We start from the raw sequence: 15,775 nt of genomic DNA, 5'->3' as shown, positions 1-15,775 counted from the left end.
ACTCTTCCTGACATCTATTGGCGAATAATAATACTATTTTTTGGCGAATAATTAAAGTTAAAACAAAAAAAAAATACCCAGCAAAGCTCGGTCATCCAGGTACTAAATATTGAACCTCCGAAGGTAACTAAAGAAATAAATAAGTTTTCGTTTATTTTTTCAGGTCTTCAACAAATACGTTCGCGACCGAGCCGAGGAGGAGCGCAAGGAGAAGCGAAACAAGCTGTTGCTCAAGAAGCAAGCCTTCAAGCAGCTCATGGAAGAAGCCAAGTTGCACTCCAAGTTAGTATATATTACTAGCAAACCCGGCAAACTCCGTTTCGCCACCAGATAAATGGTTTCGTTTTCCCTGCTTTTCTGCTGAAATTTTTCCTGAATTTTCTTTGCTATAAACCTCACGGAGCCCGAGACCTTTCCAACGAATGCAAAACCGTGGAAATCGGTTCGTGCGTTCTGGAGTTATAGCGTCAGGAAGGAAAACCCGACTTATTTTTATATAGTAGATATACCAGTTGCGCCCCGCGGTTACACCCGCCCGCGTAAATCGGTATATCGTAGGAATATCGTGATAAAAAGTATGTGGCTTAATGTTATTCCAGTTGTCCAGCTATCTACCTACCAAATTTTATTGCAATCGGTTCAGAAATTTTTGCTTGCAATAGTAGCAAACATACACATACACACACATCCATCCTCACAAACTTTTGCATTTAGAATATTAGTAGGATTTTGTTTTTGTAATTGCGGGCAACCACCAGCTCATATTCTTTAATTAAATATACCTCTAGAAATTAAAAACTTTTTAACGGATTTTAAACGCGATTTATTCATTATATTATTAATTCGACGGAACACTTAAATATACCTTTCATATTTCACATTATAAATATTAATTCGTGTTCCTTATTTATTTATTTTGTTTTATACATACACATGTATTCTATTCTATTTATTTTTTGTTCTTTGAGGTTCTAATTAAAGACTTGTATATAAATCTATTTGCGCCACTAAATGACATATATGTTTTTTTGTTATTGATCACGAGTAAGTTTCTTTTTTTACATTTTTCTGTTTCTGTGTTTCGGCTTTGTTATCAATAAATGTTTTTTATTTATTTATTTATTTATTTATTTATTATTATTATAAGTAATAATATTTCCGTCATACAGATCGTCGTTCACCGACTTCTCGACGAAGCACTGCCGCGACGAGCGGTTCCGCGGCATCGAGAAGCCGCGCGAGCGCGAGGCGTGCTTCAACGAGCACGTCGCCGAGCTGCGCCGCCGCGAGAAGGAGGAGAAGGAGAGGAGGCGGGAGACGGTACGTGCGGCGGGCCGGGGAGTTGTCGGGGTCGGGGAGGAGGGGGGGGGGGGGGGGTGCAGAGTTTGCTATTGTAGGTGATAGGTTGGCAGTTTATATGAATGTATGGAAGGGAAAAGGGGAGGATGATGTTTTATGTAGGAATGTTATAGTGTCTGTTTCATCGAGGAGGGGAGACACGTGTTGCCCATTTGAGGATAGTGATTAATTACTAAATTTACATTGTGCTATTTGTGACTGCTTGTTTGTCGATAAAGGTTGGGAAGTAGAAATACAAGTAAACTTAATATGAACACTTCTTTGTCCCTTTCGAAAGTTTAAGCACAGCCTCGTAATGTACTCTACTTCTTAGATCATGATTGAATTCAGAGACCACATAGAATGCCGAATGTTATAATAAAAATTCACCCCGAAAAATCACTGGGGAGATATAATGAAATCGTCAAATTGAATCAAAATCGCATAACAAATATATAAAATGAATTTGAATTTATATTTCTTTAAAAGCACTGCAATAATAAAACATGACGATATCGATTATTTCGTGCAATGGCGTTGTACATAACGGAAATCCAAGTTTAACGGAAATAATTTAACACTAGCAACATAGTTTGCTAAAAGAGAAATTTTGAGCTATATCATTTCGTGAGAGGAGTGGGGGACGACGACAACAGTGACTAATGGCCTAAAAATAATTCGATTATATTAACAATTATATTTTTATTTTACAAATTTTTTTATCCATGGAAGCAGTTTATGGTGATTTTCTTTCGAGGATAAATTTATAGATTAGTCAGGTTCGAATCCTGTCTAAAATCTAATCTATGTTTGTTAAATAATAGCAGTACACTTGGTTCCATTTAATTTTCATTAAAATAAATAAATTTTTTTATCCGGGTTCGATTCCCCATCCTGTATCACTACCAAACGTGTATTTATTTCGAAATTTGAACGCAAAGCGAATTTCTTATACGTTATTTGATATTGAATAAATTTGATTGAAATTTTTTAAATTACTATAACTTTTGCAAGGTGTTATCTATTTATGATACAGTTTTTTCTGTTCTATTGCTGTTGAAAAGCTTTATTTACAAATATCCTTTACATTTATCCAAGTTTCCAATGCTCGAGCACAATATTTGACGACTTTGAAAACTGCATCATAAATGCAAATATCTCTTTAATGTCCCATTACGTAGTTTGGAAAAATAAATTATTCGCGCGGGCTTATAAGAAGATATATAAGATAATTAGAGATGAGCTAATGAATTTATATGATTCCACGAAGCAATTAATTCGCTCGCAAACTATTTTCCAAACTCACGTCCAATTGTAATTCACTATAATGTCACATTTCTCCAAGGCGGTCGCGTTTCACGATTGTGCCGTTATGACAACAAAAAAAAAAACAGTAAACGAAAATAACGGGAACGATTCCGTCATAATAATCACGAATAACGGAAACGCAACCACATCTCCGTTCCGGCACAATCGCGAATCGTAACTGTCGCCACGTCTAGCGTCGCGCGGCTATATCGGCTATAGGGGCTATAGCAGCTATAGCGGCGTCGTTCAACGGTTGTTTTGTATGCGATAGCGGTGGCGCGGCTGACGGCGGACGGCGGCCCGCTGGCGGTGGCCACTTGGCGGCCGCGGGGTGGGCTTGAGATATAGTGGGATACTGTAGTGGGATTCGGCTAGGTGAGGAGTGGTCGGGTGGGACAGATGGGGAGATAGCAATCGGGGTAGATATTGAGATTACTAGATAGATATAATACAATATTTATAATTACATAAGTTAGTTTGAAATGGGGTTAACGATTTGATTAATTATTGTAACGGAAATAAATTATCTCTATTCGAAGTCATTTCACTGAAGCGTAACTGTTTAAATTATAATTATACAAATGTCTATGGAAAGATGTTAAAATCTTTGTTCGAACATCAAATATGCTCATTTTATCTCGCAATAATAAGAGGCTATATACACCCGTATATTTTGATATTTCAGATCGGTACTAAATTTGTTATGTTAAGTTGTACCGTCAAGTGGCCACCACAGCTAGCGACAATGTTTCTAAGGTTAGACATAGTTTTAAGTAAATATTACATAAAAAAAACAGAGAGAAGTAAATTAATTATCATAACGGTAATCGAATTAACGGAACATTAGAGTAACGGAAACCGCGATTTTGCGTGGTGAGTCGATATTTTTATATAGATTATAATTATATGAAGTAATTAGTGTTGCCATCTTGCGTCAAAGCAAGCATGATATTGCCATTTGATTATCAATGTCTGGTGTTGGGTTGAAAAAGATATAAAAAGAAATAGAAATATATTGTTAATGATGTGTAAAGTTTAATTGTAAATTTTCGGACAACTTCGAGGCAAGTTGTTGAATTGTAAATAAACAGTTTTTTTTTTTGGAAGAGAGTTAAAATCGCTAATCGAATTTTTCTTTCAGGTTGCCGGAATGTTATTTTTTTTAATGCACTCCGGAAGTTTTTCTATTTTTTTTTTTTACCGGCTACTGAACCGATTATTTTTTTTTTTCGTATAAATGTCAATTTATGAAATACTATAAACAAGATATTATAAAACGCGATGATAGAAAAGCTTCCGTTATAAATAAAGAAAATATTTTTAAAAGTAAATTTTTTGAATTATATCAATGATCAAAGATTAAATTTAAAATCGAATGAATTATGAAGTTAATGTTCAATTTTCAATGTAATTGCAAAAAAGTTGCATTTTTTTTTATTTCAAGAGAAAATGTAAATATTGAGTTTTTGAAATTAAATATATTAAATAAATGAAACAGACAATTGGGAGTTGGGAAACAGTCTTATGTATAGTTTATAATAAATAATAATTATTTATAACAAAGAGCTAAATCTACTTTCCATGGTTAGAACTTGAAATTTAAATTGGGATATGACAGGCACCAGCTTTCAAATAAAATAAGCATCGTAAAAAGCGGTTCAGCCGAAAAAAAAAACAAAAATAATGCATTCGAATTGATAAATACGTTTTTTGAAGTCGGTTGAAAATGGAGGCGCGTCGAAGAAATTGTTTCATAGTGCATTTTTTTTTTTTTTTTTATAAATGCAAATGACGCCGGGTCTAGAAGCTAGTATTATATATAGTTATAATTCATAAGAAGCTGACCAGTCGAATTGATTGATTATGAGGAGCTCATTTAATTTTTTTAAAGTCGGTTGAGAAATAATTGATCAGTGAGGCGAATTATCCGCTCCATTCGCGACATGAAAAAAAGGGTCAATATATTGTTTTGGGGACATTACGCTTTGTTAAAATCGGTTAAAATACGATTCGTCTGTCATTGTTGGTTCAAATATTGTTTATTAGTTTTGCAAATGGTGGACGGCGAAGCGAAGCGAAGGCGACCCTGCCTCTATATTATTAGATGTTCGCCCCGTGGTACATATATAATATAAGCTATGTCACTCGGTGAAGTTGCAGCTGTTTAATGATGAAAGAGTTTTTGAAATCGGTCCAGCGGTTTTTGTGTGAAAACGTTACAAACATACAACAATACAAAAGAGTCCTCTCCATAATATTAGTGTAGATAGATTTCACTTGATTAAATGTTTAATAGTTTGATTAGACCGTTTTTTGTTTCAAGTTATGTCTGTTTTTTAATGGTTGCCATGGTAACAGACCTTTTATTACTACTGAGGCGTCGCGCTAGCTTGTCGATGCGGTTAATTCATATTATTGTTATAAATGCGACAGTGACTATCTGTCTATCTGTCTCTCCTTCACGCCTAAACCTCTCGATCGATTTTGATGAAATTTCTATAATTCAAGTTTGTGACCCGAGAACGGAACAGGATATGCCGTGTTAATCTAGTTTTTTATCGCAGAAATCCCAGGGGAGCGGGAAGGGAGTTTTGTAGTAGCCGTGGTAAATACTAAAACTGTTATTAAATGACGATCCATAAGATGTTTAAATTTTGTTTTAGTTTGAGTTTGAGTTTGAGTTGATGGGTCAGTATTTAAGCGAGGAAAATTTTTCTTGAGTTCGAATCTCAGACAAGTTCTAGCTTGCTGTTGGACACAAAATTTTTTTTAATGAAACACATAACAAATTACAAGAAAAAAAATTTCATGTCTATTAAAAATTTTTGATATATTATCGTGTACGTAAGGCTGTTTTCGCAATAAGAATCTAAATAATTAATTAATCATTAGGTAGGTTAAGGCGACGAAAGTAAAAGTATATCGTATGTATGTATGTATATTTCCTCTGGCTCAGTGATCAAATAAATTACCGAGTTCTTGCGTTGATCAAAAGCACGTGTGTGGGTTCGAATCCCCATTGTTGCATATCAATGATAGATAATTGCATTTCTTTATATTTTTTGAAAATTCACAATTAATTATTATTTTCTACAAAAAAAAATGGCAACCAACGTCCCTGAGGGTGGTGGTGGGGGGAGGTAACCTCTAGATTCTAAAATGGTATCAAATCGCAACGATTTCCCATCAAACACGCGGAGTAATCGAGTAAAAAAAAAACCACTCGAATTGAGAGCCATCTTCATTTTTGTGACATACTGTAAAAAGAACATATTCGATAATAATTCATTCGCAATATTTCGATAATTATTATATAATGTCTCGGATATTTAATGGTACAGTAGTTTTTTTTAAATAATTGATTGAAGTTATAAGCTTATAGGCTGGAATAAAAATGCCTTTAGTTTAATACTAATTCGACATTTATATGCATTCGTTACATGTATGTGGAGGTATTTTTTGTTATAATACATTTAATGCATACTGTTTGTTGTCGATCAATTATAAAAAATAACGATTATTTATCCGATAATTTTTCGTTATTTTAATGATTTTCTCGTATGTGAGTCTATTTTGCCTAATATAACTCGAAAACCACGAAACGGAATTTATTATTTATCCGAGTCATAGTCATAGTCCTTACGCTATATTAAAAGCAGTTTAAGCAAAATCTTAGTTTATAGACTGAAAAGCGAAGCGAACGCGGAAAGCTGATTGATTTATATCCCTTGCAGTTTTAAATATAACTAAATGATACAGTCTGTGTGAAGATTTTACCATATTTCATCAAGTCGTTTATTCTTTCTGACACAAAAACAAATGAAAGTCATCGATTCAAATAGAATTTTGAATACGCCAAAGGTTTTAAAATAGAAAATTAATTAACGTGTCATGTTCTAGAAAGATTCGAATATATTATTACGAAAAAACATATAAAAAAAAAATAAATACTTTTACTTTCGTACAACTAATGAAACATTCAATTTCAGGCGCTAATTGCTTTTTAATTTCCACAGCGAATTAATGAACGAATTCTTCTTTTCAGATGCTAATTTTTCCCATTTTCTTTTTCAGCTTTTTTTCTTTTTTATGTAGTTGCGTTCGGTTGGTTGTTGGTGGGTGCGCTCTGCGATTTATTTTGATATCTCCCCCGCTTTTTATTTTTGTTAGATAATCCTGCCCTAATTTTGCATAACCTTTCCCTTTTTCTTTAATAAGTAAACGTCAGTTCAAAACACCACCTTTCAAATTTGAAAAATCGTCTTTAACTAATAATAAAATTTCATTATTCGTGTGTGGTATTTTCAGCTTAAAGAAATCATAACAAAGGAAATGAGCATATGATATATTGTTTTATAAATATCCAATATGTCTTTTTCTGTATAATAATTTAGAAGACTGTCATTCAATTCAACCTCTTTTTACTAATGTTTGTGATAGACGTCCTCTCTTAATTTCTTTATTTAAAAAATTATTTTCAAATGTCCCTCACTGTCACCAATAATTGTTGAACTAATTGTTTATATACTTATATTATCCGCACTATTTTTTATTAAAATATCACATAACACAACATAACAGTACCGCATATATTAAAATATTTTATACCTTAATATACATACAGTAATGAATACAAATGCTTTTATTAATTACTATATTTCCCCCACGGCTTCGCCCGTGTTATCAAAGGAGGACATATATAGTCACAGGACATTTCCCTGCATAGTTCTTGCACACATGGCATTTTCGGGATAAAACTCGTCTTATGTTCTTTCTCAAACTATCTCTCCACCAAATTTCCTCAATTCCAAAGTAACATTAAGTTAAAAATTTGTGTAAGATTTGTTGAGACGAACAGACAGAAGAACAGAGATACTTTGGCATTTATGCCATAATTGGTAGAGATTTTCAAAGATCCCATACATTAACTGTGCTTTTTTTCGTAACTTACAAAGTGTTTCTAAATTATTCCAAGTATACTAAATGTTATCTACCTTTTTTCTCAATAAACAATATTTCCAATCATTCAATAAAGCCGGTCCGTCCACAATCGTTTAACATTATTATCCAAATTATTTATTTATTTAAATATACCATTCCTCAATTCAAACCATCTTAATTGATTCCCAACCAAACCCGAACATCCCATACCTCAGTATTGCATTCAAAAGTTTCAAATTACCAATCGGAACCAATCAACAAACAATCAATCAACCAACCAACCAACCAACCAACCAACCGAACGAACGCAACACCACTACAGCACATCGCGCCAACCAGTACCCCGCGCGCACTAATCTGTCGCCTCGTCTCTTATAGGCGAAAAGCGACTTCATACAACTGCTGAAAGACAAGAGCGTCGACAGGCACTCCAGGTGGGTGGAGGTGAAGAAGAAAATCGACCTGGACGTTAGGTACAAATCGGTCGAGAGTAGCACCCTCAGGGAGGACTACTTTAGGGAGTACTGCAAGATGGTCAAGGAGGAGAGGAAGAAGGACAAGGAGAAGGAGAAGGAAAAGGAGAAGGAGAAAGACGGAAAGGAGAAGGGTGAGTTTATATGAGTTGCGGGGTGTTTCTGGTGTTGGGATGCGATCCAAATAAAATTTGAATAGTTTCATGGGAATGGGTGTTTTGATTAGTAGATTTTAGTAAGACGTTTGGAATTTTCCGAGATGATGTACGTATATTGCCGTTTTAACCGTAAATAATAAAAAAATGAGGTCACGCAACGATTGGCACGGTTAAAAATTGGTTGGACGAGTGTGGGTGTGTACAGGGTTGCGAGTCAAACTCGCACATTTATTACATTACATTGTTTATATCATCGAAATAAAAAGTGAAATGTATTGTTTAATAAAATATATATTATTCATGCACCTTAATAACCTTCATGTTACTTATCAAAGAAATTATACCAAATTTTTTTTTTCTTTCCATTTAATTGTGTCCATTTTTAGCTTATGATGCAGACTACATAATTCTTAGTAGCAATACAGTGTTTGATAAATATTACATCTTAAATATTAACGTTCAAATCAGGTATGATATAACAATATTTCGTATTATATTATTTCATCAAAATATATATAAAATCACAGATCGCGAACGCAGCAGTAGAAAAGACAAAAAGGAGAAGGACAGGGACAAGGATAAGGAGAAGGAGAAGGAAAAGGATAAGGATAAGGAGAAGGAGCCTAAGAAAGATAAGAAAAAAGAAAAGGGCGAGGTGAGTACTACTACTTTTTAGTAGAGAGGGGAGATGACATCAAAAAAAGATAATTAAATTTTTGCCTCTATTTTCTATTGTTGGTGTTGATTTTATGCGAAAATTTTGTTTTCGTTTAATTTCTCTTCTTGTCATACAGCTTTGATGAAAAACTTACTTAAAAACCTATTTTTGGTTTATCATTATACGATGCATAAGATAACATTTCTTGAAAAACAATTATATATATTGTTTGGTCTAATTTGTACGATAAATTCAGTTTCTTTTTTCTGTTAAAATATGTCTAACAGCTAACTCATAAACGTGTGTTTGATCTAGGTCGATTTTTGTTATACATATTATATCATATAGTCTGTGTAAACCATTTTTTTCCGTCTTTTTTCAAGTTGTGTATAGAATTTTGATTTTAATTCAAACTTTATATTCATTATATATTTCATAGCGTTAAAAAAAAACGTATTTATACAAAAAATGCTCGTCACACTCGTTCGTCGACATCATTTCTGTTTTAAAAGTTTAACAAATAAATATGAGATAGTGAAATTGTTTGACGTTCACTTTCTTTATGCATATTTATGTGAAAGCTTCATTATTTTATATTATGTGTAAACAAAAGCGAACAGATTTTTATTCTAACTAAATAATGTAGGCTATTGTTTTTATTTTTATATTTAGAACAATGTACACATGTAATGTACTGAGACACAGTATAGCGTTTATTATAAACATGGTGGTTGAATGTTTTATAGGCCAAATAAGTCACAGGTGTTAGTGTTTGAATCATATTTATCAACAGAATTCCATCATCATCATCATTTGATTAACGAAATCATCCTTTTGATGATGATAATTATAATATTATGGAATCCACAGCGGTTTAGTTAGTGATCGGATTAATGCGTCGTCTTAAAGCAGCACTTCCAGTCTGGGATAAAGACAGAGATATATATATATATATAGGTCGTCTAGCCGTTCCCACACTGGAAATATTACTGCTTTAAGGCGTCACGGTAACCCGTCCGATCACTAACTAAACGTTTTCCCACTACCATTATCCTTTTACTGTTTTTTTTTTTTTTGTAATTATACATTCTCAATTTGCTATTACAGACAATTTAAAGAACTTTTTAAATCGAAATGTCCTGAATAATTTTCAATATTTTATCAAAATTTTGTTATAATAAATACGCGAAAGTGCATATTAAAAATTATTAATTATTATAACATCGCTTTTTGTTGCACAGACACGACTATTAGTAGAGTGACAAGGAATGCCATTGCGAGCTACCTGTCTCACTCTGTCTCAAGGCTAATTATGTGTGACAGAAAGAGATAGCCCTACATAAAAGTACCGATCTTGACAATAAGATATTTCTCTCTTAACTTAACACTTATTGGATACTTCAATTGTCTTTAACACCGTTACGCAAATCTGCCACGGACACGAAGTGTTTACGCCGCGTTCGTACCATTTACGTCAGTGTGCGCGTGTGTTTGTGTGTGTGTGTGCGTGAGCAGCCATCGACTGTCATAATCTGCGGGGGTCAATGCCCCGCGCACGGTGAAAAAAAAAGAAGTGTGAAAAGAAAGGAAAAAGAAAAACTACAAAAGAGTTCAAGGTTTTATAGTTTACAGAGGGACTAAAGGAGCGACGGTGAGGTACACATCCGTATACACGCTCGGTGGGCTTGCACAAACTTGCTTGCGCGATATAGCGTACGTTTATATGCAGTTCTCGTGCGTTCAGAATGGACTGAGTACGATCTGAAAAAAATAAAATCTAGATCTCAAAAGAACATTTTAGAACGATAATTCTATCTAATCCTTCATAACATTGTAAGGGAAACGTTCAGTCCATTCTCCACCTATCGATCTATTGTTTGCTCGACGATACGACAGTTTGTGCAAACTTTACGCACGGGGGCGTGTAGTCGGATCACTGCAGCGAGCCTACATCGGACACCCGCAGACTATGACAGGCGCCGAAGGCTCGGCCACATCTACACGTTTGCGTTCGCACCGCCAGATGTGGCCGCGGCCTCAATGCGCGCGCGAGCGGCCGCGTGCTAACATGAATGTGTTTGTTCTCGAAGATTCCACCGCTGGCGTAACACCGCAATGCGAATGTTGTACGTTGACAGTATGAAACAAAAAAAAAAAACCACGTTCGTCGTTAGGTCACTACGTGTCCGATGCAGGTTCGCTAACGCGTCCGACAGGGGATACGTCTCCCGTGTGTGTGTGTGTGTGTGTGTGCACCTCAATCAAAACGCTCCTTTTGTCCCGCAGAAACAGGAGGCCACCGAGGACGAGAAGAAACAGCCGACGCCGCCGCCGGACCAATGGGCTGAGATACTCGGCATACCCGGCGAGGAGGATTCCAAGTCGGACTCCAAGTCAGACACGAAATCGAAACCGTCCGACAGGAGCGACGAGTCGTCCGACAATCCCGTCTCCCCGAAACAGCTGCGGTCCTCGAAGAAGGAGGCGCCCACGCCGGAGAAGAAGTCCCCGCTGAAGTCGCCGCTCGTCTCGCCGCTGAAGAAGCGGAAACAGGACTTCAAGTCGCCGGAGCCGGAAGTGAAGGGCAAGAAGAAAACGGACAAGACTGAGAAAAGGAAACGGAAGTCGGAGAAAGAATAGTGTTTGCTCAAGGTGTTTTGTAAACGTTCGACGTACAGGCGGCCGCGCTCGAGGAACTATTAAATGTTTGTGCCGAAGTGAAAGTGACTTAGTGTGGGACGTGGATAAGGTTTAAATTGTTGATGCGTAGGAGTTTTTACTTTTATTAGAAGAAAATTGGCTGGTGTAGAACAGGATGTTCATGACTTGTTATAGTTGGTTGTTTTTGAAACATGTTAAAATTAAACGGATTTTTTTTAGTGTTGAATTGAATATACTTTTATGTAATGAATAATATTCGAGTGGACGAGAACGGAAGGTTACACGCATTCATCAATTTAAACCTTTGAAAGAGTGCATACAGACAATATCACCAATTCATCAACTATAAACCGACCCAATGAATGATAGAATTAAAGAAATGTTATTCTATTATTTTATGATACACACTATGAATGTAATATAATGACGAACCGCCTAATAGCGTATGTTCTATGTAAGGCAATTGTCAACTTTATGCAATATCTGTGAATATACTGCGCTCTCATTCTATCCAACGTATGTTGTTATATGTGCGAGGGAGACGACACGATTTAACCGAAACTTACGATGCGAAGTCAAATTACCAGAAGTACTGTAAACGCGGGGAGTATATGTAAATAATATATCACAATTCGGCAGTACTATAACGGTAATAGTATTGATAATATTAGATATTACTTTAAAAGTATCTTCCTCCCGTTGGTTGTATGCGACCAATATATTTATAATACATGTATTATAATATATAATAGTGTATAATTATAATATAGTTTTTAAGATGTATATTTAGTATGTTTTATGTAATGTTTAACGTTAAAATTAATAGAACCGGTTCGCACTAAAAACTAAATTGAATTAAAAACTTTTTTTGTATGCGATAATTTTCGACTATACAGGGTGTTTGTAATGGGACTATGATATCGACGTTATTTTAAATGTCTATCAAAACTAACCGTTCGCCCCGTCGTCGCTCGTGGTACATATATAGCCCATGGCACTCAGTGAAGTTGCCGTTTTCTAAAGGTAAAATCATTTTGAAATCGGTCCAGTGAATTTTGAGTGAACACGTTACGAACATACAAAAGTACAACATAAAATTGATTCGACACAGAAATCCCATTCGAATATCACTCTGCATATGATTTATCTCACTTTGAAATTATGCAGCGTTGTAATGCACCAACTCCAAAGTAATAAGCAACACTTAGTTGAGCTAAAGTTGTACTATATGTGTATAGAAACGTTATTATAATTATTTTTTTTAATAAATTGTCATGTTATTGTCATTGTACTTTCAAGAAAAGAGCTTACTGCTTTCTTAAAGGCCAGCAACACACACACACACCATACCCTTGGCAGTGTAGTGTAGTAGTAGATTTTTTTTATTTTTTTTTCTATTGCCTAATTGACAACCTTAGCTCATCTACACTGGGGATAACTACGCCACTGTATATCGTATATTTTATATATTTTAGATTAGTTTTTGTTTTATAATGTCATTTTTTAAGATTTTTTTTGTAATAATTATATTATCATTTCTTATTTATATTTTAAGTGACTTAATTAACCACATTATATTTTAATGAATCTTATATTTTCTAATAAAGATTTATTTTAACTCATTTATTTTGTTACTTTAACGACGCCATTAATGGCGGTTAAGCACAATATGATTGTTTTTTTTTCTTTGTTTGTTTGTATGTTCATTAAATAACTTTAAACTGAAAATGAGCTTAATGTGTTATTTAAAATTAATTCGAATTAGATTTAAGAAAAAAAATTCGAGATAGGTTGTATATCTTTCTCACTCATCTCACTGTGCTAGAAAGAGATGCAAATTATTGCCGTAATTTTAATAATGGTCGTTGTGAAAATAGTTATAATAAAGTATATGAATAGTACTGTTTCTTTCTTACGTATTCAAATCTCACTGCGCTAGAGAGAGATACAATTTAAATTTTAGTATAGTTTATAATAATATATTCTCGGAGTGTGTATGAAACGGACTCGCAATTTCCGTTTCATTCACGCATATTCACATCTTACTGTGCTAGAAAAAGAACGACTGAAGTCGCATTGTTGTAGAAAGTGAGAATCAAATCAAGTGTGTTGTTTCTTTCTAACGTATCCAAATCTCACTGTGCTAGAGCGAGATAGACATATCTATTTCGACGTGTACAATACATAAGCCCTGTAAATTGCAACTATGTTATTGTTAAAAAGCATGTTTGAGGCCCATTGAAGTGCAAATTAATTTAATCACAAAATTAGCCAAAAAAAAACTAATACTATATGTTTATAAAACAAAATGTGCTATATCTATGTTTATATCTTTTTAGATCTAAGTTTCACGTTGTATGGTTTAATTTCATTGTAAATAATTAATAACGGGTATTGTGAAATTGTTTATGCCGCTGGTTTGATACAAAGCTGGTTGTCTCTTTCTGACGCTTGCAAATAACCGACGTTAGAGCAAGATGCAGCATAGCCGTAGCATGCAAACCGTGCGGGAGGGTTGACATGGAAAATAATAATTGATATATGTTCTAGGTTCTCTTATATTCACCCCTGTTTATGCTTCCTATTGTAAATATTCAAGTGTCAAATCAAAAAAAATTGATTTGACGTCATGAGCCCCCATAGACAAACAAGACACAACGAACTCAACGCCCTCTAACGCAAAATCGGTCAAGTATAAAAGAGATATAGGATGAAATTACGGCGTATATTTTGCTCTAAAATGTTTAAAATACACGTTAAAATCGTTGGCATTCAATAGAAATAGTGTTATTGGAATGCAACCGATCGTTATCTTACTCTTTGAATAAATTACGAAGCATGTGCGTAATTTTTGAGATAACTTAGAACGCCTAAATTGAGTATATATGAAAAAAATTAGCTGTAACCCGCGGCGTCACTCGCGTGGTACCCGCGTGAAATGCCCATGTGCTGATCCAGACTATTACACTCGAAACTCAAAATCTATCTCTGTACAAAATCTCATACAGACACGATGAGCTGTTTTCGCGTGAAAGAATAAAAAACATCCATACGTTCCTCCATACTTGCTAACTTTAGCGCTTATATATGGGTAGGGTTTAGCTCACAATATCTCATGCCAAGGTTGATCGCTTATTGCCTTGCCCTTATAAGAAAAATAAATGGTTCTCTTAAAAATATTGATGTTTTATTCATTTATTTCAAACAACAGTTAACATTGCACATTCGCTTATAAAATCGGAAGATAAATGAAAAACCCTTATGGATATGGACGTATTGGTGTTTTTATATGTTGCACGTTTTTTTTCTCACCAATGATTAATAATTAATTAATCATTCTTTTTATCTGTGGCATCAAATAACAAATGACAAAAGGATCATTTATATATTTGTTTATACTATACTTGCCCTTTATTTAATAGCGTCAGCCGTAAAGTATGCTTAAAAACACACACAGACATATAAAATATTAGGACATTCAACTTTATGACATTTTCAACCTTATCACAAACGAAAAAGGTATATTTTGCATATTCATCAGTCGGGTATAACGATTTAACAGTACCCGTCCATAAACAATAGTGTCGTATTTTTAATGATTGCGAAAATAAATGATATGATTGTATATAATTTTATTTTACTCCTTTTATTAATATTAATAAAGTTCCTTCTTTGATAAGTGTATTGACCTTATAACGAAAAGATAGCAGTGATTTGTCAAAAATCAAATTAAATTCAGTTTAGATTGATTTATTTTGAGCTGTTAATTATATGCTGTATGCTATAAGCTTATTAATTTCCATCGTAATTAATAATTATTATTGTTTATTGTTAATTATATTATTTACTTAAATATGGCCTGTATTATAAAGCCTTGCTCAGACTTGATAAAAATTACGTTTAAAGTGCTACATAACTTTGTTAATATATGCATTAAATAGCTTAATTTAAAAGAGATTTTCTATTAATAACATAACATAAATTAATACAACAAATAGAAAATCAGTTCAGAGTTACAGATCATTTAATTAAAATTACAACAAGCTCTAAAATCCCGGATACACCTTTTTACCACGGATTACAACAAGCCCTAGAAGCCCTAAAATCCTGGATACCAATGTCTTCTATAAGAATCAGATTTACCAAACGCTATATTATATATAATGAACACAGGAGGAGCAACCAAAGACGGAGAGCGAGCCGGCCGAGGAGGAGCCGGCGAAGGAGGACGAGGAGGA

At 34.2% G+C, this 15,775-nt stretch overlaps 1 protein-coding gene across 1 annotated transcript in view; it reads left to right on the top strand.

Moving 5' to 3' along the window:
- The window catches only part of LOC119838870 (transcription elongation regulator 1-like), a 35,718-nt gene that overhangs the window by 13,016 nt on the left and 6,927 nt on the right, over positions 1-15,775 (top strand). Inside the window, exons 14-19 of the mRNA XM_038365013.1 lie at positions 164-282; positions 1,170-1,320; positions 7,966-8,194; positions 8,746-8,873; positions 11,163-11,515; positions 12,177-12,186. Of these exons, the coding sequence (XP_038220941.1) occupies positions 164-282; positions 1,170-1,320; positions 7,966-8,194; positions 8,746-8,873; positions 11,163-11,515; positions 12,177-12,186 (990 nt within the window). The remainder of the gene's footprint in view (positions 1-163; positions 283-1,169; positions 1,321-7,965; positions 8,195-8,745; positions 8,874-11,162; positions 11,516-12,176; positions 12,187-15,775) is intronic.

This window comes from Zerene cesonia, unplaced genomic scaffold (assembly GCF_012273895.1).
Source record: "Zerene cesonia ecotype Mississippi unplaced genomic scaffold, Zerene_cesonia_1.1 Zces_u006, whole genome shotgun sequence".
Lineage (NCBI taxonomy): Eukaryota > Metazoa > Arthropoda > Insecta > Lepidoptera > Pieridae > Zerene > Zerene cesonia.
Note: the sequence above shows the minus strand (reverse complement) of the source record. Positions and strands in the feature narration are given on the sequence as shown.